Source organism: Pleurodeles waltl, chromosome 1_2 (assembly GCF_031143425.1).
Source record: "Pleurodeles waltl isolate 20211129_DDA chromosome 1_2, aPleWal1.hap1.20221129, whole genome shotgun sequence".
NCBI lineage: Eukaryota > Metazoa > Chordata > Amphibia > Caudata > Salamandridae > Pleurodeles > Pleurodeles waltl.
The window spans coordinates 330,383,422-330,409,549 of NC_090437.1; the positions used below are offsets into that span (position 1 = coordinate 330,383,422).

The 26,128-nt window shown below is 46.8% G+C and overlaps 1 protein-coding gene across 1 annotated transcript in view; it reads right to left on the reverse strand.

Annotated features, from left to right (window-relative positions):
* FOCAD (focadhesin) overlaps nt 1-26,128 on the reverse strand; it is a 1,081,710-nt gene that overhangs the window by 194,647 nt on the left and 860,935 nt on the right. The window contains exon 36 of the mRNA XM_069239095.1: nt 20,590-20,718. Coding sequence (XP_069095196.1) covers nt 20,590-20,718 — 129 coding nt within the window. The remainder of the gene's footprint in view (nt 1-20,589; nt 20,719-26,128) is intronic.

A 26,128-nucleotide genomic window follows, 5' to 3' on the forward strand; every position in this document is an offset into this window, starting at 1 on the left:
CAATAGTGTTTAGTAAACGTGTGCAGGGACGCCCACGTAGCTGCCTTGCAGATATCCATGACAGGAACTCGTCATGCTAACACAGTGGAAGCAGCAATTGCTCTGGTGGAATGAGCGCACAAGCCCTCAGGGGGTTGGTTCTTGGCCAAAGCATAGCACATCTTGATGCAAAGAAGTACCCATCGAGAGATGGTACGTTTTTGCACCGCCTTCCCTTTCTTTGCACCCACATATCCAACAAAGAATTGATCTTCCACCCGGAAATCTTTAGAACGATTAAGATAGAACACCAATGCGTTGGGTCCAGACGGTGGTGTTTCTCCTCCTCATGGGAAGGATGTGGGGTTAAGTAGAAAGTAGGCAGGGTGATGGACTGGCCTACACGAAAAGGTGCAACCACATTCTGAAGGAAGCCTCAGTGCGCAACACCACTTTGTCAGGGTGCACAGACAAGTATGGAGGTTTGGAGGAAAGGGCCTGGAGCTCACTCACCCTGCGAGCAGAGGTAATGGCAACAAGAAAGACAGTTTTGAAGGGGAGGAGCTGTAAGGGACAATTGTGCATCGGCTCAAAGGGAGGGAGTACACATTAAATAAGTAAGGACTGAGATCCCACTGAAGCATGATAAATGGAGTGGGAGGAAATAAATGGGTGAGACCTTTTAGGAATCTACTCAAAATATGAGATTTAAAGAGTGAGGGCTGATCAGGTAAACTAAGAAAGGCCGAAATGGCACATAAATACCCTTTAGGGGTGCCCAAAGCAGAGCTCTGCTGGGCCAAAGAAAGAATGAACAAAAGAACCTCAGATAGAGGGGCAGAGCAGGGATCAATAGATTTGTTGGTGCACCATGCCACAAACTTATGCCAACGACAGGCGTATACCGTTTTGGTGGAGGGACGCCTGGCTGCCAAGATAACATCACAGACTTCGGTGGAAGATCAAAAGTCGTTAACTGTCGCTGCTCAATCTCCACGCATGAAGGTGGAGATTGGACAGGTTCAGGTGGAGAACCGTCCCCTACTTCTGCGACAGAAGATCCGCCCGAAGAGGCAGTCTGAGTGGAGGATCGATGGCCATACTCAATAGCTCTGGATACCATACTTTCCGTGCCCAGTCCGGAGCCACCAAGATGACTTGGGCCCGGTCGTTCCTGATCTTCTTGAGAACTCTGGGCAGAAGTGGTATAGGTGGAAAGGCATAAAGCAGGCCGGAGTTCCACTTGAGATGAAAAGTGTCTCTGAGTGAGTGCCGCCTTGGAAACTCCAACGCGCAAAACAGCTGACATTGCACTTTCTCTGCAGAGGCGAACAGATCTAACCAAGGCTCTCGCCACTGCTGAAAGAGACCTTGCGCCACCTCCAGATGGAGACGCTATTCATGATCGGCTGTGCATCGACGTCTGAGTTAGTCCGCTCTGGCGTTGAGAGAACCTGCCAGATGGTGAACCACCAGTAATGCCCTGATGTTCCAGCCATGTCCAGAGTCTCTTGACAAAGGATCCAAGACCCTACTCCGCCCTGTTTCTTGCAGCACCACATGGCGGTAGTATTGTCCCTGAACACCTGCACTACTTTCCCTGAGAGAGAGGGAAGAAATGCTTTCAACACAAGCCTGATCGCCCAGAGCTCCAGAAGATTGATATGGAGCCCAGACTCCGCCAGAGACCAGAGGCCTATGATCACCGCCTCTCCCATCTGGCCGCCCCAACCCAGAAGTGACGCATCTGTCACTATAGATAGATCTGGTTGGGGAAGGGAGAGGGATCTGCCGTGGACCCAATGCGGATTTGAAAGCCACCACTGCAGATCCTTCTCAGTCCCCTCAGAGATCTGGACCATGTAGGAGAGATTCCCCTGATGCTGCGGCCACTGGAACTTCAAGTCCTACTGCAGAGCCTGCATATGCCATCTGGCATGTGTCACTAGCAGGATGCAGGAGGCTCAGAGTCAGTTTCACCAAACCCAAGTCAGAGGCTGAAAGATCAGAATCATAGCCTGAATATCTTGGACTCACTTTTTTGGGAGGATAAGCCCGAAACTGCACTGTGTCCAGAACAGCTCCGATGAAAGGGAGCGTCTGAGAGGGAGTCAGGTGTGACTTCGGCACGTTTATAGTAAACCCCAGCGTGTGCAGGAGGTTCGCCGTAGTCTGAAGGTGGGAGACGACTTTCTTCGGTGAGTATGCCTTAAACAGCCAGTTGTTGAGGTAGGGGAAGATTGGGACCCCTAACCTGTGCAGATAAGCTGCAACCACCGACATCGCTTTCGTGAAAACCTGAGGGGCGCTAGTAAGGACGAAGGGGAGCATGGTAAACTGATAGTGCCTGTGACCTACCACGAATCGTAGGTAACATCTGTGGGCAGGCAGGATGGGGATGTGGAAATAAGCGTCCTGCAAGTCCAAAGCTACCATTCAGTCTCCTGGGTGTAAGGAAGACAGAACCTGAGCCAGTTTAGCATTTTAAATTTCTCCTTCTTGAGGAAGTAGTTGAGGTCCCGAAGGACTAGGATAAGATGGAAGCCCTTGTCCTTTTGCGGCATTAGAAAGTATATAACAACCACGACCTACTTCTGGCACAGGGACCTTCTCTATAGCTCCCTTGGCCAAGAGAGCAGTGACTTCCTGGCGGAGAAGTGCCAGATGATCCTCCGGGAGTTGGCTGAATGATGGAGGCATGGCTGGTGGGGAAGATTCGAAAGGGAGGGAGTAGCTCTTTTTCGAATGATCTGCAAAACCCACCTGTCCGTAGTGATGGATTCCCAGTGGGGTAGGGGATGGTGAATCCTGCCGCCAACTGGATCAGAATGAGGGGACGGACTAGGAGGGTTTGGAGGCTGCAGCTGGGGCAGAGGTGAACTGGGCAGACCTCTGGTTCCCTGTCTCATGTCCACGTGGGATTTTGTGTCCCCGGCCACGCAGTGGCTGAACAGCATGGGTGGCGGGCGGGAGACGCGACAGGGAGCCCCTTCTGTTGCCACAAAAGGGGCAAAAAGCAGACTGCGGGGTGAGGGGCAGCGGAAAGACCAAGGGACCGAGCCGTACCCGGGAATCCTTGAATCTCTCCAAGGCCAAGTCCGCTTTGTCTCCAAAGAGACGGGAGCTATCAAAGGGCATGTCCATGAGAGACTGTTGGACATCCCCAGAAAAACCAGAAGTACGAAACCAGGCGTGACGTCTCAAGGCCACTGCCATAGCAACCAATCTGTCCAGAGCGTCGGTCGTGTTCAGCCCACATCGGATTCTGAACTTCGCCGCATCTCTCCCATCGTTGACAGCTTGGGAGATGATAGCATGGGCCTCCTCCGGTATCTTCAGGAGGACTTGCACAACCGTATCCCATAGAGAGTGGGTTTAGCGGCCTAAAAGGCATGCGGTGTTCAGGGACCACAGCGTGAGGCTGGAGGAAGAAAACAACTTCTTCCCAAATTGTTCCAGCCTTTTTGATTCCCTATTGTGGGGTGCGGAAGGGAATGCACCTGAAGAAGAGGAAGCCTGGATGACAAAACTCTCAGGCGTGGGGTGCTGGGACAGGAATTTAGGGTCATTTGGAGCGGGCTGATGGCGGCGTGCGATAAGCCTATTCACAGGAGCCCCTGTGTTGGGTTTGGACCAAGTACACAAAAGAACATCTGTGAGGGCTTCATTGAAAGATAAAAGGGGCTCAGATGTGGAATCCCTGGCTGGAGCACCTCCGTCAGGAGGTTAGACCTGACCTATGCAGTAGGTAGCTCAAAGCTAAGGACCTTGGCCGTCCTACTGATCACCATACCATAAGTCGCTCCGTCCATCGTAGCCATGGTAGGAGGAGACAGCATGCCAGCGTCTGGAGAAGTGTCCAGACCACTGGCGTCACCCAGTTCCTGTGCCCAGTCCAAAGACGGGTTATCCTGGTATTCATAAGGGTCCAGGGACCCCTCCAATCCTTCCCCGCAGTGGTACCCATAGGAAAAAGTGTTCAAATCCGAACTGGGGTGAATAGGCCCCAAAGACAAAGGTGGTGTCGGCCGACACCGCTCCGAGACGTCGGGGATAAAGATCGGGTCCGACAGAGGGCACTACCGATGTCGGGAGCGTCGACAATCGACCCAGCACCGAGGAATGTCTCAGTGTTGCGACCGGGGCTGTTGTGGATCTGCAAGTGGATCCGGAGGGGGCCTCGGTGGCCAGAGCCGAAGCCGCCAGCGTGGAACACGAAGGCCCCTCAACCTAACCCCTTGGGGCTGAAGGCGCCGTATTGGGGTCGTTCCACCCAAAGATGAGGCGCATAGCCTTATAGAATTCCTTAAGTTGGGAAGGGGTCGCTCCGGCTCCCTGAAACTCCGGGAAGCCCAGAGCGGACCCAGAAGAAGGCTCCGAGGACGGAGGCCTTGAGCGTTGACACTCCTACTGCATTGCGTCAGCCGAGCGACGGGGCGAAGTGGAAAAGCTATGTGCCCGTTTCGATGACATCTAAACTGCACCTGAAGATTTTGAGGAAGACGAGTGGTGATGGCTCTGCAAACGGTCTCAAGACCTTCCACTCGAGCGAGACCAGGACCTACCTGGAGTCAAGGGCCGGGCCGCCTGAGCTTCAGGGACCCCTCCCTCAAGGTCTTCGGGTGCACGGCCCGGCTCTTGGAGCACGACTTCGGGTCGAGGTCACGCTTGAGACACCACAAAGAAACCCGATGCAGATCCGTCACCGACATCATGCGGTGACAGTCCTCGCACGGCTTGAGCCGGGGACATGCTCAAAGCACCAAAAGCTCCTTTGAAAACTTGACAAAACGGTCGAAATCGGTCAAAAAGAAAAAAGGGTAGCTCTCTCCAGATCAGCAAATGGCACAGAAAGAAAAGAACTGACGTCACTGCGCTGAGGCAGCATCTATGTACCACTATTTTGTGGTAGTGTGGTCGAGCAGTAGGCTTATCAGAGGGTAGTGGTAAGCATTTGTTGTACACACACACACACACACACACAGGCAATACATGAGGAACACACACTCAAAGACTTAGCTCCAGGCCAATAGTATTTATTTAGAAAAATATATTTTCTTAATTTATTTTAGAACCACAAGATTCAAGATTTGAAGCTGGTCCCTGTCGGATGCGTTGCTGTGCAGGTTCTTTGAGTCGGGAGACAGGCCGGTGGGGCTGGGGGCCAAGTCAGTTTTCGTCTCCGTCATCTCTGCATGGCTTTCAGGTCAGCAGTCCTTCTTCTTGTTGTAGGTTGCAGGAATCTGATTTCCTGGGTTCAGGGTCACCCTTAAATACTAAATTTAGGGGTGTATTTAGGTCTGGGGGCAATAGCCAATGGCTACTGTCCTTGAGAGTGGCTACACCCTCCTTGTGCCTCCTCCCTGTGGGGAGGGGTGCACATCCCTAATCATATTGGGGGAATCCTCCAAAACAAAAAGCAGGATTTCTTAAGGCAGGGGTCACCTCAGCTCAGGACACCTTAGGGGCTGTCCTGACTGGTAGGTGACTCCTCCTTGTTTTTCTCATTATCTCCTCTGGACTTGCTGCCAAAAGTAGGGGCTGTGTCCAGGGGGCTAGCTGGAGTGCCCTGGGGCATTGCAACACGAAGCCTGAGCCTTTCAGGCTCACTGCTAGGTGTTACAGTTCCTGAAGGGGGAGGTGTTCAGCACCTCCACCCAGTGCATACTTTGTTTCTGGCCTCAGAGAGCACAAAGGCTCTCACCCCAGGGGGTCAGAAACTCGTCTCAGTGGCAGGCTGGCACAGACCAGTCAGTCCTGCACTGAAGGATTTGGGTAAAATACAGGGGGCATCTTCTAAGATGCCCTCTGTGTGCATTTGTTTTATAAATCCAGCACTGGCATCAGTGTGGGTTTCTTATTCTGAGACTTTAGATACCAAACTTCCCAGTATTCAGTGTAGCCATTATGGAGCTGTGGAGTTCGTTTTGACAAACTCCCAGACCATATACTGAATATGGCCACCCTATATTTACAATGTTTATGAATGGACTTAGATACTGTAGGGGCATATTGCTCATGCAGCTATACACTCACTTGTGGTATAGTGCACCCTGACTTAGGGCTGTAAGGCCTGCTAGAGGGGTGACTTACCTATGCCACAGGCAGTATTTTGTGTGCATGGCATCCTGAGTGGGATGCCATTTCGAATTTGCCTTTTTCTCCCCACCAACAAACACAATCTGCAATGGCAGTGCGCACGTGTTAGGTGAGGGGTCCCTTAGGGTGGCACAACAGAGGCTGCAGCCCTTAGGGACCTTCCCTGGTCACAGGGCCCTTGGTACCACTGGTACCTTTTACAAGGGACTTATCTGTGTGCCAGGGGTGTGCCAATTGTGGAAACAATGGTACATTTTTAGTGAAGGAACACTGGTACTGGGGCCTGGTTAGCAGGGTCCAAGCACACTTCTCAGTCAAGTCAGCACCAATATCCGGCAAAAAGTGGGGGGTAACTGCAACAGGGAGCCATTTTCCTACACTAATGCTCTATTTTGTGGTAGAGAAACACAAGCACACAAAACACTCCCTCGGCGGCACAGGGGCGGCAGGGTGCAGTGTGCAAAGTAGGCGTTGGGTTTGCAATAGAGCTATAGAAAGCAATGGAGGACCCGGGGGTCACTTAGGCAATACAGGCAGGGCACAGGGGGGGCTTCTAGGGCCAGCCACCGACTGGGCTAGGATGAGGGCCGCCTGCTGGTCACGCCTGCACTGGTAGGTGGTTCCTCTCAGTCCTGGGGGCTGCCGGTGCAGTGCTCTGTCCAGGCGTCGGGTTGCTTTGTTACCAGGCAGACGCGCTCAGGTGAAGCCTCTGGATCCTCTCTGCAGGCGTCGCTGTGGGGGTGCAAGGAGGTCGACTCAGGGTGTCAACAACGCTGGAGTCGCCTGGGAGTCCTCTCTGTGGTGTTTGTCGTCCTGGACTCGAGCCGGGGGCGTCGGGTGCAGAGTGTGAAGTCTCATGCTTTCAGCGGGAAGGGAGAGTCTCTTTAAAAGTTGCTTTAAAGTTACAAAGTTGTTGCAGTTTCTGAACAGTGCTGTTGTTCTCAGGAGTTTCTTGGTCCTTTAGGTGCAGGGCAGTCCTCTGAGTCCTCAGAGTTCGCTGGTCCCATCCGATGCGTCACTGTGAAGGTTCTTTGAGTCTGGAGACAGGCCGGTAGGGCTGGGGCCAAGTCAGTTGTCTCCGTCATCTCTGCGGGGCTTTCAGGTCAGCAGTCCTTCTTCTTTCTTCAGGTTGGAGGAATCTGATTTCTGAGTTCAGAGTCGCCCATAAATACTAAATTTAGTGGTGTGTTTAGGTCTGGGGGCAGTAGCCAGGGGTACCATTTACAAGGGACTTACCTGTGTGCCAGGGCTGTGCCAATTGTGGGAACAAAGGTACAGTTTAGGGAAAGAACACTGGTGCTGGGGCCTGGTTAGCAGGGACCAAGCACACTTTCAATCATAACTGGCATCAACAAAAGGCAAAAAGTTAGAGGGTAATCATGCCAAGGAAGGCATTTCCTTACAGAAAGGTTATGGTTTGCGAAGCTAAAGTACAATGGATAATGGGAAGCCAATTACGTGGGGCTTTATACGGTTAATCAGGGTAATGGTATGATACACTATTAGTAAATTTGCAAGGTGCATGAACATTTCTCAAGGTCTCTGTCCTTTAAGGAGGACATAAGCTTTGGGCAAAAATTTGATCAACAGCTTCTAGCGTTCATCAACCCTAATCACAAGGAGTACATTACCATCAAAATCATACTTACTGAAGATGAAATGTCAGATTCACAAACTCCCCTCATTCCGATGGACTCTCTGGTGCTCTTCGCAGAAGTTGAAGCCATCACGACTCAATGACATTTAAATTGGCAAAACAGTTCTATGGATTGTATTATTAATATTAAAAGGAGCTTGAAAAAAGAAGAGGGCAGCTACCCACATTCATCACTTTTCAGAAAACTGCTAGTTATGGCATCAGATTAGAAACATAACTTTCCTGGTTGAAGGTCATCTGAACTGTGTGGGATGTGGTGCATCGTTCACACCAAAAGTAAATCTGCCTTTTAGCTTCAGGGTGCACTTCATTTGTTTTGTGACACAAGATCTTTTGCTGCAATCCCTTTGAGTCTCCAAGTAAAATACAGGTCTATCTCTATCTCTGAGACATACTGGTCTGGAGACACAGATGAGAGTAGTGTTTCTCCTTCTTTGATACTACCCTAGGTACAGAACTGAGCTAGGTGACAGGACCCCATGATGCTGCAGAACCTGTTTTCCCAGCCACACTGCTGTCGTAACACAGACAAAATAAAAAATGACCTACTATTTGTTAACAATATTCTGATGGATACCAGATTCCCCACCTTAAGACTATCTTCCCAGGCATCTATCTGGTCCAGAAAATGTTTCCCTAGCTATAGCTGCCCATCGTCACCAGATAGTGCCATGCAGCTTACGTGCAACTGTGTCCGCCAAACACAACACCAAAGATTAACAGGCACCAAATGGAACACTGGTGTCTGGTCAAGGTACATTTTCCATGCTCAATGAGGTGTACAAAGAGGAACCAAGAGAGCATAAACAACAGTGGCAAGAGCAGCACATAACATTTTTGCATATTGTGGAATATTATTATATACATCATTGGGGAAGAGAAAGGGATTTGGGAAAATCTGGTGGAAGATTACGTACCTACCAAAAATATTGAAACGAAAATAAAAAAAATTCTGCTGATGGACACATCACCCTGCAAATTCATCACCTTAAGACTGAGTCCCATAACAATGCCACCCGAGGTGGTGTGATACACCAGTGGTAAATAACCAGGGAAGAAATGCAATAAGGCCCTGGCAAGGGATCCATCAATCCGTGCCTGAGTTGTGAGGCCGTTATGTTTGGCAAAAGTATGCAAGGCTGCCTGGCAGATGTCAGTTACAGAAACGCCTCTAGTGAGAGCTGTGGAGACAGCCATCGCTTTAGTGGAGTGGGTGTGAATACTATCTAGAGGTTTGTTTTTTTCGCCAGAGTCTAGCAGGTCTTAATAAAGAGGTTGAACTAATACCAAATGGTGTATTTCATTAATGCCTTACCCTTTTTAGCACCAGTAAACCACATTTTGAGTTGATTAGCCACTCTCTTTTGTCGAGTGCATTCGATATAGCAGGCCTGCACACATGGGGTCCAGGCCATATAGCTACTCCTCTTGCTTGGTAATATGAAAAGGGAGTATCAATGGAAAGGTGACAGACTGGTCTACAGTAAAAACAGAGAACATCTTTGCTAAAAAGGATGGGCAGATGCTGTGAAAAGTGGACAAGCTGAGAAAGTCTGAAGTTTCCCAGCCCCAGGTGCTGAAATTATCACAAAGAGTAATACTGTCCTCAAAGTGAGACATCAAACCAGATAACCGTGCATCTGCTCCAAAGAGGATGCCATTATTAAAGACAACACAAGATTCAAATCTCACTGGGGAACAATCAATGGAGTGGAAGAAAACAGGCAATGGACAACTCAATATGGAGCAGATCTCCTCTATCATTTTGGGGTGCAATTCCCAAATGCGGTCCTAGTGAGAGGCGCGAATGAGCATACGCTCTCACACTGGGAGAACCCGCCTGGTGAATCACTACCAGAAACCATCCACATCACTCAGCCCACAGCCCCAGGCAATTAGCTTTTCCAGAGATGGTCCATGATCCCACACTGCCATGTCTATCGATGTAGTGGATAAAAGCAATGTTGTCTGACAAAATGTGACTGTTTCTCCCTGAGATGGAAGGGAGAGCTATTTAATGGTAAGATAGACTGTCAGAAACACTAACATGTTTATGTTCAGATGATTTCCTAACACGCACCAACGGCAGTAAGCCATCATGTTTCTTAGATGGGCCCCCCAGACTATTAAAGATGCCTCTAATACCGCAGTTGCCTAAATCTTCAGCAGGCCAAGCTGACAACTCCCATCAAGACTCACATCACCCAGACCAGACCAGCGCAGGTCGCCTTCTAGTGTGTGAAATCAACATAATGCAGGAGGCTATCAAGGCACAAAAACAGCAGGGTTTTACTTTGTCTGAGGCAGACCTCTCATAATCATCTCCCAAATACCCGCCACCCTCTGAAGAGGAAGAAAGGTATTCATGCCGGTCATGCTCAGCTCAGATACTATGAAGGTCAACCTCAATTTCTTAGTGAGGTGGGAATTTTGGGCATTGATAGCAAAGCCCAAGGTGTGGAAAAGAATCATTATACTCAAAGCTCTTCATCAACCAGCACTGTGGACTCCAAATTCACCAGGAAGGACCTGGCTTGGCAGTTCAGCCAGGGTATACCCAGACGTGGGTCCCTTGCTCACTGTGCCAATGGATTCAAGCTAGCCTGGCTGATGAGGGGTGATACCCCGGAACTGGCGCCAGGATGCTTGATCCAGTCCAGCAAGGGCCTGTCTTGGCAGTTTGGGCTGTACTGTTCCCATGTGGGGCAGGGCCAAGACTGATTTGCATATGGCTGGGTCCAAACTAGGGTGATGTGGCAAACAAAATAGTAATGAATTAACCCAGATCTGTGACTGGGGGTGAGTGTTTGAAAGGTTTCAACATTCCATCCATCATTTTATTTTGTGGTTATGCTCCAAATTCACCAGTCATTCTTTAAAGCATGGAAGTACATGGACTCCTGACAGTTCCAGTGAAGGCCCCAGTAGTTTTGTAGACACATGAAGCATGAGTGGCAAGACATTGAGCAGACAGTGTTGAGACTCCATGGAAACTCCTCGTCCTCTCCACACCAGCCCTGGGTCCACGTTGGCTGCTGTGTTGGCTCAAAAACACATATTTTATTGTTCCTTGGAACTATTTGTGGCTTTTTATGACTGTGATGACTCTTTTCTTATGGCTGGGGTTTGTAGTTACCTTTTTTCTGGTGATACATGGTCATTTTCTTCCTGAACGATCTGACATTGAGCACGTGGAGACGGTGTTGAAACCACATTTTTCGTCACATATGGTTCGAAGGGACTTGTCCTTTGTGAACATTTCTGCAGTGCCGATTCCAGATGGGATTGTGTGGGATAGAGTGATGTTTGATATATATGGTCCCACTGAAATAATTCAAATACCGTATGTTCTCAAATTGTCAATGAGTGATATCGTTATACCAGGCATTGTTTCTGATGATTGGGACGTAAAGTCAGTGGATTCTATGTTGACGGAATTGCAATATTATACGGTCTATGAAAATGAAGATGCTTACCTATTTAGGGATAATTATGGTGACATGTTTTGCTACAATTATTATGGACACCACTTTATGCATAAAGCTGGTAGCCCTAAATCGATATTTGAATATATGCAATGGGAACATTGCCCGACTCCTCCACAGGGGAGTTCTAAAACGTATTCTGATAAATTTGTATATTTTTCTGGGCATCATCAACAGGGTTCTAAGTCTTACTATCATAAGGTTACTCCGCATACTAATAAGCAAATGTTATTGACTTATACTAAATTACTGTATTCAAATTTGTTTGTATCCAAACTTTCTGTTGAGGGGTATGAATACTGGTCCAAAACTGTTGATTTGAAAAGTGTCTGGGGAACGAAAAATTGGCAAATGCGGGGTAGGGACACATTGTTTAGGGCATGTATTATTCTTGTCCAAATGATTTTCCTGAATGACACTGTACAACAGACTAGCTGTTTGGGCTTAGCAACAATTAGAGACTTGAATTTGCCTAGCATACCTGTCCCTTCCAAATTGAAAAATTGGCAGCAATATCTTAATGCCACGTTTAGTGAGCTTACAGACTGGGTCCAGAATGGTACGCTTAACACTTCATTGATACGTCCGGGCGGGTGGTTATTGTGGCCCATAGACACTAATGGGTGTCATCAGCGTTTTGTCACCTCTTCGGCGGGGTTCAGGACTAGTAGGGCAGACCCTCGCTACATATCACCAGAACATGCTGATGATATTACTACATACAGCGTGGGGAAACTTTGTCAACAATGGTTGAAGTCATCCACGCTGGATGCAGTTAAGACACATCTCACGTTACTGTCTAATGATACTGACTTGCAAGATTTTTTGTCAGGACCAAGAATACCACGGAAGAAACGTTTTTTGTATGAAGTATACAATGAGATTTGGAAGCTTTCACAACAAGAGGCAGCGGCCCGGTTGAGGCAAATTGATCAGGAAAATTTGTTACGGGATTTGTCTGTTGTGGATAATGGGATGCATACCCTTTCAGACCGTGTATACACGATTGACAACATTGTTTCGTCTGCTATTGACATTATTAAATCTGATATGTCTTCTTTATATCATGGGCAGAGTCAAACGCGGTCCATCATGCAGTTGGGTTGGATTCTACAGACCTTGAAGGCAGGGCGCGTTCCGTGGCAGCACATTCGTGCCAGGGAGATATTTATTTCCTTTAATTTGACACGTCAACAACAGCTGATGGCTAAGAAGGAAGCGACATATGTTATGTTAAATATTGAAAAGTTGGAGAAATTGCCTTTTACTGTGGCTGAGATTCCGTCAGCTGAGTGGTTGATTCACGGGGTTATTAATTTGCCTATCTCCACTCTGCAATTTACTTCTTGTTTGAAGCACATTCCGGTGGGTAGATATGAACTGCTGGGAGACCGTTACATACATGAGGTGTGGGAGCTTCCCTTTCTATACAGATGTCTTAATGGTATGAGGGAGATTTTTCTTAGAGGTAGCGAATGCAAAACTTCTGTCAGCCATTCGATGGTTTGTAAACAGCTGTCTTTGCACGGGGCGTGTAATGCCGCGATTGCTAACTTAGCTTGTTATCTTAAGGGAGTTCCAGTCCTGGTAATTAAAAACACTTTCCAGGTGCTTTCAAACGGCAGCTACGTCCTTCTTAACAGTGAACCCTGTTGTGGCATGCGTGCCGGCATAGTTTACGTGGTCGTTGTCACCAAGGCCGTTACGTGCTGCGGGAATGTGTTGTTTCCCCCCACTCAAATTAGGGAGGTAGCGGACATCTGGCCTCATATTGCTACTTCCAAGGTGAATTTCGACAAGTTGAGTCGACTGAAAGCTCTATTGTTTCAAAAGCATGTGGCCCTTACATCTGCTAGCGAGACCAACGCACTTCAGGTGGCAAGGTCATCAGCGGAAATACTGTCCCTTTTAAATACTAACTTTCCGAGTCACTTTGGTGAACTCGTGGGACGTATATTTAATGCGTCCAGCACTGCTGGAATTGCACATTTCTTCAAAGCCGTTGGTGTTGGTTTTGCTCATACCTTCTCTTCCATATTTGGTTTAATACCTTCGGCTATTCATTCTATTTTCGGAAGCATTTTTGGGGGATTTCCGATTACTTTGGCTTTGTTGGCTGGTGTTTTGCTGTTGCTCTTCCGCAATGGCTGTCCCACCGCGACGAGATCCCATATTGGCGCTGACGTCAGCGCAGCTGTGTCGTGAACGCATGATGCAGCATTTTGGAGCAACACTCCTGGGACAATTGGAGTGTGACTGGTCTCTGTCATTCTGACCGGTTTTGGATTGTGTGCAACCCGTGTTTCGGTGCCTTTGGTGCTCGTTTGAACATGCACTGGCTCTTTGTCTCTCACTGCAGCGCCCCCCAGTGGTCGATGCTGATCTGTTGATGTTCCCGATTAGGGCTCATTCCCAGACTTGTGCACTACTGTTGCGTTTGCTTCGTGAGGCAATTTAGGAGATTCCCTTCTTGGAGGAAGATGGTATTGTCTCATTCATAGGCCCTGCACGGGATGCCGCCCTGGATGGTTCTGGGGCTTTGGAACACACCTGCTCCATGATAGTTTTTGGCGTGGATTTTCCGATACTGACATCTGTCGAAGTGGAGGATCTCCTGCTTTCCGTGGCTTCTGTCTAGGAAATTGGATATTTTTTTTTGTGTTAAAATTGACATTGTATCAAATTTGGCTTTAACGTCACATGCTTCCCAATTTAAATTAGTTTTCTGCTTTGCTGTCCTCTGAACTTGTCGAAATATATTTGATGTATTTTTTGTATCTGGGGCATATTTTTATATTAGTAGAACCACTTGCTACCGACAAGGGGAGGGTGTAGTGTGGTCAGTTTTATGTATCCTTTGCACGTTATCTTCACGCTTTAGGCCTTTGTGCACTTTGCCCTGGATGTATTTTATTCCTTTGCTCGCAGCTTAGAGCCTCTGTGCACTTTGCTCTAAATGCTTTTTATTCGGCTTCGTACTGTTATTTTTCAAATAACCAGTTCTACGGTCTTGTTTTATTTTTTATATCACACTCTTTAGCCTACTTCAGCACTGGCGTTCTCAATAACACATTCTTGTTCACTCTGTGCTTCAGTCAAGGATACAGTCTGGTACACTGCCGATAGATGTGGTAGGAGTTTAGTCTTTGGCATTCTTGCGTAGGGACATTTTGTGATCACACTGACATGTTAGTTATAAAAACACTTCCTTGTCCCAATACAAGGAAGAGGGAGATTCCAACCAGGGAACCACAACTAGACGCTGACTGCCTCGTTGCAGATGCTGAACCAGATCACAGGCCTTTGCTCAGGTATGAGGGTTGATGGCTTCCCAGGGAATCTGAAAGGCAAGTTAGAAGCTTAACATGCTGTGCTCGAAATAGAACTAGCTGAGAGAGAGTAGAAATTGTTAACACCATGATAGCGTTATTCTTATGTTTCACTCTCCTCGTGACTATTTCAATCCTTCTGTGTTGTATGGTTCTGGTTATTGCGGCTCAGGCCTTAATATCTAAAATGCAGTCGTTTTATTAAAACAATATATAAAACTTAAACTGCCTTTGTCATTTGTATATGAGATCATACTGTAAATGAGAGAGCTGGTTTGGATCTGAGTGACCACGACTTCCCTGAGAAGTTCCAAAGATGTCATGCGCTCGGCTGCCCAATCATCCCTTCCCCTTGGGAGAGATGAGGCACTGCTAGTTAGCCGGAGCAAAACCGGATTTAGGGTGACAGAGGTCCTTACAAGTGGATCAGACTCAGTCCCCCACACAGTGAACGATCCTGCTACCTAGAAATCCAGTAGTCTCATTTAGGATAATGAGAGCCAACGCGACAACCCAGTCCATTTCACTTTCATAAGGCTGGTATTATAGAGGGTCCAGCGACCCTTCAGATCCTTCCCCGAGTTCTAGCCCAGAGAAACAGGGCTCAGGATCCAAGTGAGGAAGCAAAGCTCCTGCCGGAGTTGTCACTTGTCGATGCCTATCTGGCTCCCAATCGAAGTTGGGGATTACAATGGGGGCAGCGCAGCCAGTTGGCAGCACGAGGATCGTCGATGTTGGGCCAGGTTGAGGTGATACGACCGATGCCGGTCCAGAACCAGGACTGGATCCCTGGGGAGCCCCTCGACACCAGGGTCAGAGCACCAGCACAGAACCCTAAAGTTGGCCCTTCTGACTTCAGCAGCAACTGAAGGCACTCCAGCAGGGTCGAACTGCCCAAAAATGAGGCGCATGCCCTCATAAAATTCTTTAAATTGGGCAGGGGTTTCTCAAGCTCCAAGAAATTCAGTGAGGCGCAAAGTCGGACCAGGCACATGTTCTGCAGAACGAGGCCTAGAACGTCGATGCTCCCTGATCGCATTGGCCGACGGATGAGTAGAAGTCCATTGGCTTTGTAATTTAAGGGTGAGCCGCGCGCACCAATAAACTATGCTTCACTGGCAGAGTAATTTTTGCCAAACTCTGTGCTCCAAACGGAACACGGAGTGGCAAAACTCTGCAACTCCGCCAGCAGAGCAGAGATTATCCCCCAGCCCTACTGGTGACATCACCTCAGGGAGAAATTTAGGGTTGGTTCTAAGAACTACCCAGTCTTTTGTGGCCCTGGATGAAAGGCTCATGCAGAGTAGGTGTCTGCAGTTCACTAAAGTATCTAAGATAGTTAATGGCCACCAGGAAAGGCACCATTCAGTTTGGTGAGGACTAACACTGACGTTCCACATGGGAGCAGAAGATACTCTCAGGGATATCACTGTTCCCTATTCTGCATGTAGTCTGCAGCTAAGTGTAAATGTAAGGTGTTGTAGACGGGGTCTGCTTTTTATAAATGCAAAAGGAGGATGAAAAGAACCTGTACCTTAGACTTTAAAGAGTCCAGATTCCAGAAAATGGAGTGGTGCACCAACCTTTTCCATTCCATTGCACTGCATAACAAGTCCTTGTTGTGGGGCATCGGGCTTCCTTTACATTCCTGGGGAAGGTTGAAGTACCCAAATTATAGAAATTCAGGTGTCAAATTGCAAAGTTGAGCCTGTCCAGGATATGGATGCTCCACTCGACCATGCCACTATGTGAGAGGTTCGGGCTGAATGGCAGTCTCTTGTGCGGACTGACTGACATGTACAAGAGAGTTGAGGGCTAGTTATGTTTGCCTCAGTTCTCCTGCCACGAATGAAAACAGAGGCAGTAGTGGAAAAGCTTAGGCAAATATCCCTGACCAATTCATCCATATCGCAATGCCCATGGCCCAAGAGTGTGGGAACATAGAGGAGAAGTTTGGGTATTTTGCATTTTCTAGGGTGGGGAACAGATCTATCAGTGGTATGCCCCAGTGTTCAAAGTACTTGTGTAAGACTGGAGGATGGAGTTCCCACTTGTGGACTTGTTCAAAAACACATTGCTAAGTGGGTCTGCAGGGTTGTTGTCCACCACCAGGGGGATGCTCTATCGTGAGGTGATTGTTGTGCAGGACAGCATAGGGCCAAATCCTCTGGGCTAACAGACTGCTGAATGTGTGCTGCAGTGTTTCTAATGTATGTAGGTCAATGAGGACTACTTTGTCACAAGTGACTTATTAGAAGTCTTTAAGAGCTAAGTGAATGGCTAGCAGCTCTAAGTAATTGATGTGGTGACCTTGTTATTTAGAGAGCCAATTCCCTGGAGTACTAAGTTTGTAGAGGGCTGCCTCGCAAAATGTTGTTGCTGTTCCACCACTGCAGAGAGCAGTGTGCCTTTATCAGCTCTTGATCATCCATGTGACTCTTTGCTTGGGATCAGTGAACAGCAAAACACCCCTGGTAGGACACATATGAAGCATTGTGCGTGGCACAATAATGATGCACAAGGACGTTATCCCTAAAAGACACATGACAGCCGGGCCCATGAACTGACTAGTGTGCTGAAAAAGAGGAAGCAGCTGCCAGGAGGTTGTGGCCCTTTCCTGGTTGGGATAGGCTTTCTCGGTGACTGTGTCCAATACTCACCCTAGGAAGGATTGGCTCTGTAGAGGCTGCAAATAGGACTTACTGACATTTATGGGAACCCCAAACGGTGGAGCAGAGACACCACTATTTGTGTCTCTGTTGGGCACTGCAGCTCGCTGCTGCTCTTGAAAAGCTTATTGTGAAGGTAGGGCCAGATGTGAATGCCCTCCCTTCGCAAATGTGCAGACACCACTGCTAGGCACTTCATAAACACCCATAGGGCCATGGTGATCCCAAAGGGAAGTACGTTGAATTGGCAGTGTAGTTCACTTACCTCAAAGTGAAAGTACCATCTGTAAGTAGGGTGGACAGGCATGTGGAAATAGGTGCCCTTGAGACAGAGTTGTCATGGAACTGAACTGATGAAGAGGGTGGATGGCATCCTGCAGAGAGTTGTTATGCCCAAATGTTCTGATAGGATGTAGTAGTTGAGGGGCCTCAGGTCAACGATGGGCCTGACCGAGATGGGGACCAGAGACAGGGGTACCCTCTCTATACAGCAGTGTGTGCACTTCTTCCTGAAGGAGGAAGAGGTCTTCTTTGCTGAGAGCATGTGTACAGTTTGGAATGTTTGTTGGTGCTGTGTGTAGCTTTGAGGCAATAGCTGTGTTTAACTACCACTAGGTCCCATTGGTCAGAAGAGATTTCTGCCTGGCAAGATAGGAAATTGCTTTTCTTCCCCCAATGGGTAATGTATGATCGGGGGAGGGGGGCTGTGAATCACTGTTACAAGGTGGCATCTCCTTTGCTGGTGCCATCTTTGCACATATCCCTACTGGTACCCCTGTAGGAACCTCTAGTGCACCCTATCCCTCCTTGCTGATAAAAAAGACTGCTGATACCTCTAGTATGAGTTCAGGTATTCTTGGAAGGTTGTCTTCGCTACCCCTCTGGGCTGCTGTTTGCTAAAGGAGCTCATGTACAGAATTGGTCTGGAGTTCATGGACTCTGCTATTTGCTACCCCTCTGGGCTTCTGTTTGCTAAAGGATCTCCTGTACAGAATGGTCTGGAATCCATGGACTTTGCTATTTCTGTATCTTTTGGGTATTTTGTTCCAGCATCTTGTCAACCTGAGACCAGTAAAAAGTGCTCTTCGTCGAATGGGAGGTTAAGGAGATGCTGCTGGACTTAAGGCTTGAACCTGGAGATACAGACCCAGGAGTGGTGTTGAAAGATAGCACTAGCATAAAGGCCCCTAGAGACTGTGTGTGCAGTAGCTAAGTGACAGTAACTGCTAGTGTTGCAGATGACTTTGTCCTCAGACACTGTCTTCTCACAAGTTTTCTGTGCTGCTCTGGGAAATTCTTAAGGAATTCTTGCCTCTCCCACTGCACCCTGTTGTATTGTAACAGGTGTGCCACAGAATTGAATATATATCAATTGGTTACTGCTTTGACTACCACCCTCTTGCTCGCTAAGTCAATCATTTTGCTCTCCTTGTATGGAGGAGAAACACTGCAGATGGTCTGGGCAGAGGCATGATTGTAGGCAGTGTGGAACACCAGAGACTCAGGTGGAACTGGCCCTTTTAAGCATTATAGGTCAGAAGAAAATAGTTGAATTTCTGTTCGTTCCTTGGGGTCGCTACCCTCACTGTGACAGGCTATATAAAGTTAAATTAAGAAGATTTTACCACGCCCTTTAAAATTATTTGCATGGTACAACTGGATAGAGAGTGTTTCCACAAGGAAGTTGTCCTCCTTCTGGGTGGCGTGCATGTCTACTTTGTTAAAGCCTTGAGGCTTCTGAATCATGATAGGCCAGAGTCTCATCAGGGGATGATGCCCTCACTGAGTAGTGGTCTGGATCAGGATCACCTCAGGATTTACATTATAGTCATCACGGGGATCATCCAAAGGGCCTTAGCCTGAAAGTTGGTCATAATGGGCAACTAGAGCATAAGGACTGCCAGGCTGTGCATATGAAAGCTTGGAACCCTGTGGTGACTCTAGTGGAGGCACAGGGGTATTGTGCATTGTGACTGTGGTTTTGGAAACAGAGGTGGGTTCTGTGCAGAGGAAGAGGACTGCTGTCTCTGCCCTGCATTTCTTCAGTGTCAACTCAAGTGAGGTAGGTTTAGAAGAAGGATCCCCCTGAACGCTAGTCTCCCCTTTTGAGGAAGATGTTTCAAAGGTGGAGGTGGTTTTAATATGATTTTGCCTGCAACTGGGAGAATAAGTAGACACTTCTGCTTGGTGTCCAGGTCTTTTTGGAGCTCCTCTTGACATTGTCGTATTCAGGCATAAACAGGGCATTTGAGGTCAACTTCTCTCAACTTAGATGCTGAGGATATTTTCTGCCTCGACTCATGTTTAGAGTCGATGGGGTCATGTGAACAGGCGCAGATGGAGCCTTTGATGCTTGCTTCTGATGGGACAGATGGTGCATAGTACCCTCGGAGTAGCTCAGACTTGATAGCTGATGGGAGTCAACACCCTTGTTTCGGGGCCTGCTCTGCACTATTCCCTTCACTGAGGTTTTTTTTTACATCTAAAGATGAGGCCCTGCAGACAGGGGGCATTGTTGTGAATGTGGGTAAGGCACAGGTTTCACACCTTTGTGGTGGTTCACAGAAGGATTGCTCAAATTGCATTGAGTGTTAATTCTGAAAGGGTGTTCACTCCATCACCCATGCAGCATTTTCTGGTGAAGAACTCAATGAGGTTATCGGCCTGGGAGGAGAGCAAGTCCCTTGACATCCCTGGGCAATGACCACTGTTTTCAATGCTGCCTAAGGTGTTAATGCATCAGAGAGACAGACGTACCACAGCTTGGTTAAATTCAACACAGCAGAATTGAACTGTAAGTGCATGAGGCAGGCAAAAACTTGTTGAGGACACAACAAACTCTTACCCGGCTCGGTGCAAATCCGAACTCAATGGTGGAAAAACCAAACTAACATGGGGGAGGTGCTCATGTGTAATGTACATCAAGAGGATGATTCACACCATATCTTGTGACTCTACAAACTTCTTCGAAGCAAAACAACTTGCAAACATCCAAGCCTAACACTAGAAGGCAGGAGTATGCTAAATATGTATCTACAGCCTAACGTTACAAGCATAGTTTTACAGTAATCAATAACATGAATGGAATACATATAGAGAATGGAATCTAGGGTTAACCTTAATAACTAGTGTTATATGACCAAATATAAGATGTAGGAAACACATTGTTAACATAAATAAAACCATTTGGTGCTAACCAAGTGTTGTCTGTACTGAAGAGACAGAGGCTGCAAAGTTAACGAGTCAATAAACATAATGGTATGAACTAATGGGTCAATGATTCAGTAACAAATTAAGGTCAGAACATGGATCACAACTAGAGTGCAATACCTAGTATATCACACAATATAAACACAGATAAAATCATTTACCAAAGTTAAGCCTCATTAGAGGAGAAAGAATCGAAGCCCAGTTCACAGGTGGATATTGGTAGCTCTCACCACACCTAGCAAGAGCCTCCATGGGTACTTTCACTTGGTAACATGGGAAAGATTCAGGGCCTGCAAGAAAAGACGACAAATAACAATTTTGCCTTGCAAAAATACCAAGAAAAACAAATAAAAAAATGACACCAAGAATCACACCAGAAACAATCTTGTTACGTATTTTGAGACAACTGCAGAAAGAATGAAGCTAAAAATGTCTGATCCCCAAGTTTATTCTCTTGGATTTGTTATCAGACTTCAACAAAGCCATACACAAAATTATTTTGAACTACTAAGTCTTAACAGGCAGGAGGATCTAGTAAATCAGACTTGATTGATTTAAGTCTTTTCTTCCAGGCTAACAGCAGCGATATATTATATATATGGAAAATGTCACTTACCCAGTGTACATCTGTTCGTGGCATGAGATGCTGCAGATTCACATGCTTTGCACATCCCGCCATCTAGTGTTGGGCTCGGAGTGTTACAAGTTGTTGTTCTTCGAAGAAGTCTTTCGAGTCACGAGATCGAGGGACTCCTCCCCCTTTCGGCTCCATTGCGCATGGGCGTCGACTCCATCTTAGATTGTTTTCCCCGCAGAGGGTGAGGTAGGAGTTGTGTATTATAGTAATAGTGCCCATGCAATGGAGTAAACATGTATGTACCTAATGTAGTTTAAAGTGATATATTTACAAATTTACAAATGTTCAAGATCAACTTCGAAATGGCTACAGGCTCCCGGGGAGGCGGGTGGGTGCATGTGAATCTGCAGCGTCTCATGCCACGAACAGATGTACACTGGGTAAGTGACATTTTCCGTTCGATGGTATGTGTAGCTGCAGATACACATGCTTTGCATAGACTAGTAAGCAGTTATTTCCCCAAAAGCGGTGGTTCAGCCTGTAGGAGTTGAAGTTGTTTGAAACAAAGTTCGTAGTACTGCTTGTCCTACTGTGGCTTGCTGTGCTGTTAACACTTCCACGCAGTAGTGCTTGGTAAACGTATGAGGGGTAGACCATGTGGCTGCCTTACATATTTCAGTCATTGGAATGTTTCCTAGAAAGGCCATGGTAGCACCTTTCTTTCTAGTTGAGTGTGCCCTAGGTGTAATAGGCAGTTCTCTTTTTGCTTTGAGATAACAGGTTTGAATGCATTTAACTATCCATCTAGCAATGCCTTGTTTGGAAACTGGATTTCCTGTATGAGGTTTTTGGAAAGCAACAAATAATTGTTTTGTTTTCCGAATTTGTTTTGTTCTGTCAATGTAGTACATTAACGCTCTTTTGATGTCTAATGTATGTAGTGCTCTCTCAGCTACAGAATCTGGCTGTGGGAAGAACACTGGTAGTTCTACTGTTTGATTCAAGTGGAACGGTGATATGACTTTTGGTAACAATTTGGGATTTGTCTGTAGAACTACTTTATGCTTGTGTATTTGAATAAATAGTTCTTGTATGGTAAATGCTTGGATTTCACTAACTCTTCTTAGAGATGTGATGGCAATTAGAAACGCAACTTTCCATGTTAAATATTGCATTTCATATGAGTGCATGGGCTCAAAAGGTGGTCCCATGAGTTGTGTTAAGACAATGTTGAGGTTCCATGAAGGAACTGGTGGTGTTCCTGGTGGTATAATTCTTTTTAGACCTTCCATAAAGGCTTTTATGACTGGTATCCTAAACAGTGAATTTGAGTGGGTAATTTGCAGGTAAGCTGAAATTGCGGTAAGATGTATTTTAATGGATGAAAAAGCTAGTTTTGACTTTTGCAAATGTAGCAAGTAGCTTACGATGTCTTTAGCAGATGCGTGTAAGGGTTGTATTTGATTATTATGGCAATAATAAACAAACCTTTTCCACTTATTTGCATAGCAATGTCTAGTGGTTGGTTTTCTAGCTTGTTTTATGACTTCCATACATTCCTGTGTAAGGTCTAAGTGTCCGAACTCTAAGACTTCAGGAGCCAAATTGCTAGATTCAGCAATGCTGGATTGGGGTGTCTGATCTGTTGATTGTGTTGAGTTAACAGATCTGGTCTGTTTGGTAGTTTGATATGAGGCACTACTGAGAGGTCTAGTAGTGTTGTGTAACAAGGTTGTCTTGCCCAAGTTGGTGCTATCAGTATGAGTTTGAGTTTGTTTTGACTCAACTTGTTTACTAGATATGGAAGGAGTGGGAGAGGGGGAAAAGCGTATGCAAATATCCCTGACCAACTCATCCATAACGCATTGCACAGAGACTGATTTAGTGGGTACCTGGATGCGAAGTTTCGGCATTTCGCGTTTTCTTTTGTTGCAAACAGGTCTATTTGTGGTGTTCCCCAATTTTGGCAGTAAGTGTGTAGTACTTGGGGGTGAATCTCCCATTCGTGGATTTGTTGGTGATCCCAAGAGAGATTGTCTGCTAATTGATTCTGAATCCCTGGAATGAACTGTGCTATTAGGCGAATGTTGTTGTGTATCGCCCAATGCCATATATTCTGTGTCAGGAGACACAACTGTGTTGAGTGTGTTCCTCCCTGTTTGTTTAGGTAATACATTGTTGTCATGTTGTCTGTTTTGACAAGAATGTGTTTGTGGCTTATTATTGGTTGAAATGCTTTTAACGCTAGAAATACTGCCAATAGTTCTAAGTGATTTATGTGAAGCTGTTTTTGCCGAGAGTCCCATTGTCCCTGAATGCTGTGTTGATTGAGGTGTGCTCCCCACCCTATCATGGAGGCATCTGTACTTATTACGTATTGAGGCACTGGGTCTTGAAAAGGCCGCCCTTGGTTTAAATTTATATTGTTCCACCATTGAAGCGAGGTGTATGTTTGGCGGTCTATCAACACTAGATCTAGAAGTTGAGCCTGTGCTTGTGACCATTGTGATGCTAGGCACTGTTGTAAGGGCCGCATGTGCAGTCTTGCGTTTGGGACAATGGCTATGCATGAGGACATCATGCCTAGGAGTTTCATTACTATTTTGACTTGTAGTCTTTGGTTTGGATACATGACCTGTATTACATTGTGAAATGCTTGTACTCTTTGTGGACTTGGAGTGGCAATCGCTTTTGCTGTGTCGATTGTTGCCCCTAAGTATTGCTGTGTCTGACACGGCCGAAGGTGTGACTTTGTGTAGTTGATTGAGAAACCTAGTTTGTGTAGGGTTTCTATGACATACTTTGTGTGTTGTAAACACCGTTCTAGTGTGTTGGTTTTGATTAACCAATCGTCTAGGTACGGGAACACATGTATTTGCTGCCTTCTGATATGCGCAGCTACTACTGCTAGGCATTTTGTAAAAACTCTTGGCGCAGTGGTTATTCCGAATGGCAACACCTTGAATTGGTAATGTACCCCTTGGAATACAAATCTTAGGTATTTTCTGTGTGAAGGATGTATTGGTATATGGAAATATGCATCCTTTAGGTCTAGTGTTGTCATGTAGTCTTGTTGTTTGAGCAGTGGGATTACGTCTTGTAATGTCACCATGTGAAAGTGGTCTGATTTGATGTAGGTATTTAATGTTCTGAGATCTAATATAGGTCTCAGTGTTTTGTCCTTTTTGGGTATGAGAAAGTACAGAGAGTAAACTCCTGTTCCTTTCTGTTGAATTGTTCCTAATTCTATTGCTCCTTTTTGTAGCAATGCCTGGATTTCTAGTCCTAGAAGATCCATGTGTTGTTTTGACATATTGTGTGTTTTCGGTGGAATGTTTGGAGGGAATTTGAGAAATTCTATGCAATAACCATGCTGGATAATTGCCAGTACCCAAGTGTCTGTTGTTATCTCCTCCCAATGTTTGTAAAAATTGCTTAGTCTCCCCCCCACAGGTGTTATGTGTTGGGGATTTGTGACTTGGAAGTCACTGTTTGTTTTGAGGAGTTTTAGGGCTTTGGAACTTCCCTCTATTCTTTTGGAATTGTCCTCCTCTATATCGCCCCCGAAAACTTCCCAGCTGATATTGGCTTTGATAAGTGGGCCTTGTTTGTGAGGTTGTGGGTTCTGTTGCTTGTCCCCGAAACCCCCCTCTAAACTGTGTTTTGCGAAATGTGCCTCTGCTCTGTGGGGAGTAGAGTGCGCCCATGGCTTTGGCCGTATCAGTGTCTTTTTAAAGTTTTTCTATAGCAGTGTCCACCTCCGGCCCAAACAACTGCTGTCCATTAAAAGGCATATTCAGCACGGCTTGTTGTATTTCCAGCTTGAATCCTGACGTACGCAACCACGCGTGTCTCCTTATTGTTACTGCAGTATTTACTGTCCTTGCAGCTGTATCTGCTGCATCCATTGCTGACCGTATCTGATTATTTGAGATACTTTGTCCTTCCTCCACCACTTGTTGTGCCCTTTTCTGGAACTCTTTGGGTAAGTGTTCTATGAAATGCTGCATTTCATCCCAATGAGCCCTATCATATCTTGCCAGAAGTGCTTGTGAGTTGGCAATGCGCCATTGGTTTGCTGCTTGTGTTGCAACTCTTTTCCCAGCAGCTGAAAATTTGCGACTTTCTTTGTCTGGAGGTGGTGCGTCTCCCGAGGTGTGAGAGTTTGCTCTCTTGCGAGCTGCCCCTACTACCACAGAGTCTGGTGTTAATTGCTGAGTGATATACACAGGGTCTGTAGGCGGTGGCTTGTACTTTTTCTCCACCCTTGGAGTTATGGCCCTGCCCTTCACAGGCTCCTGAAACACCTGTTTGGAGTGTTTTAGCATTCCGGGTAGCATAGGTAAGCTCTGGTATTGGCTATGAGTGGAGGATAGTGTATTGAACAAAATGTCATCCTCAATTGGTTCTGCATGCAAGGTGACATTATGAAATGTCGCTGCCCTTGAGACCACCTGCGTGTAGGATGTACTGTCCTCAGGTGAGGACGGTCTCGCTGGGTAACAGTCTGGGCTGTTATCCGATACTGGCGCATCATAAAGGTCCCATGCGTCGGGATCGTCCTGACTCATTGCAGTGTGCGTTGGGGATTGCATCAGTGGTGGAGTGACTACCGGTGATGTGTGCATTGATGGTGGTGGAGATGGTGGCGGAGTTGTCTGTCTTGCCACCTTTGCCTGTGGCTGCTTGTCCTTTTCTTGAAAGGCAAGTCTCCTTTTCATTTTAATTGGTGGAAGAGTGCTTATCTTCCCTGTGTCTTTTTGAATGTGGAGCCTTCTTTGAATGTAGTCTGGCTCCATTGATTCTAGTTCTTGTCCGAACTTATGTCCTTGCATTTGGGAGGACAATCCCTGTTCCTCTGTGTAGGAACCTGATTTCGGTTCCGAGGCTGGATGTTTCGGAATGGAAACCTTTTCGGTAGCTTTTTCGGCTCCGACAACAATTTCTTTATTTTCGGCGTTGTGGTCTCTCGGTGCCGACCCATTTCGGTGCCGCTGTCTCGGTGCCGAACTTGCTCGGAGCCGCTGTCTCGGGCTCGAGATTGCTGTGTGCCGGTATCTCGACCGTAGTTGGATGACTTCGACACAAGCGTGCCCTTTTTCGGTGCTGATGATCGGTCACCT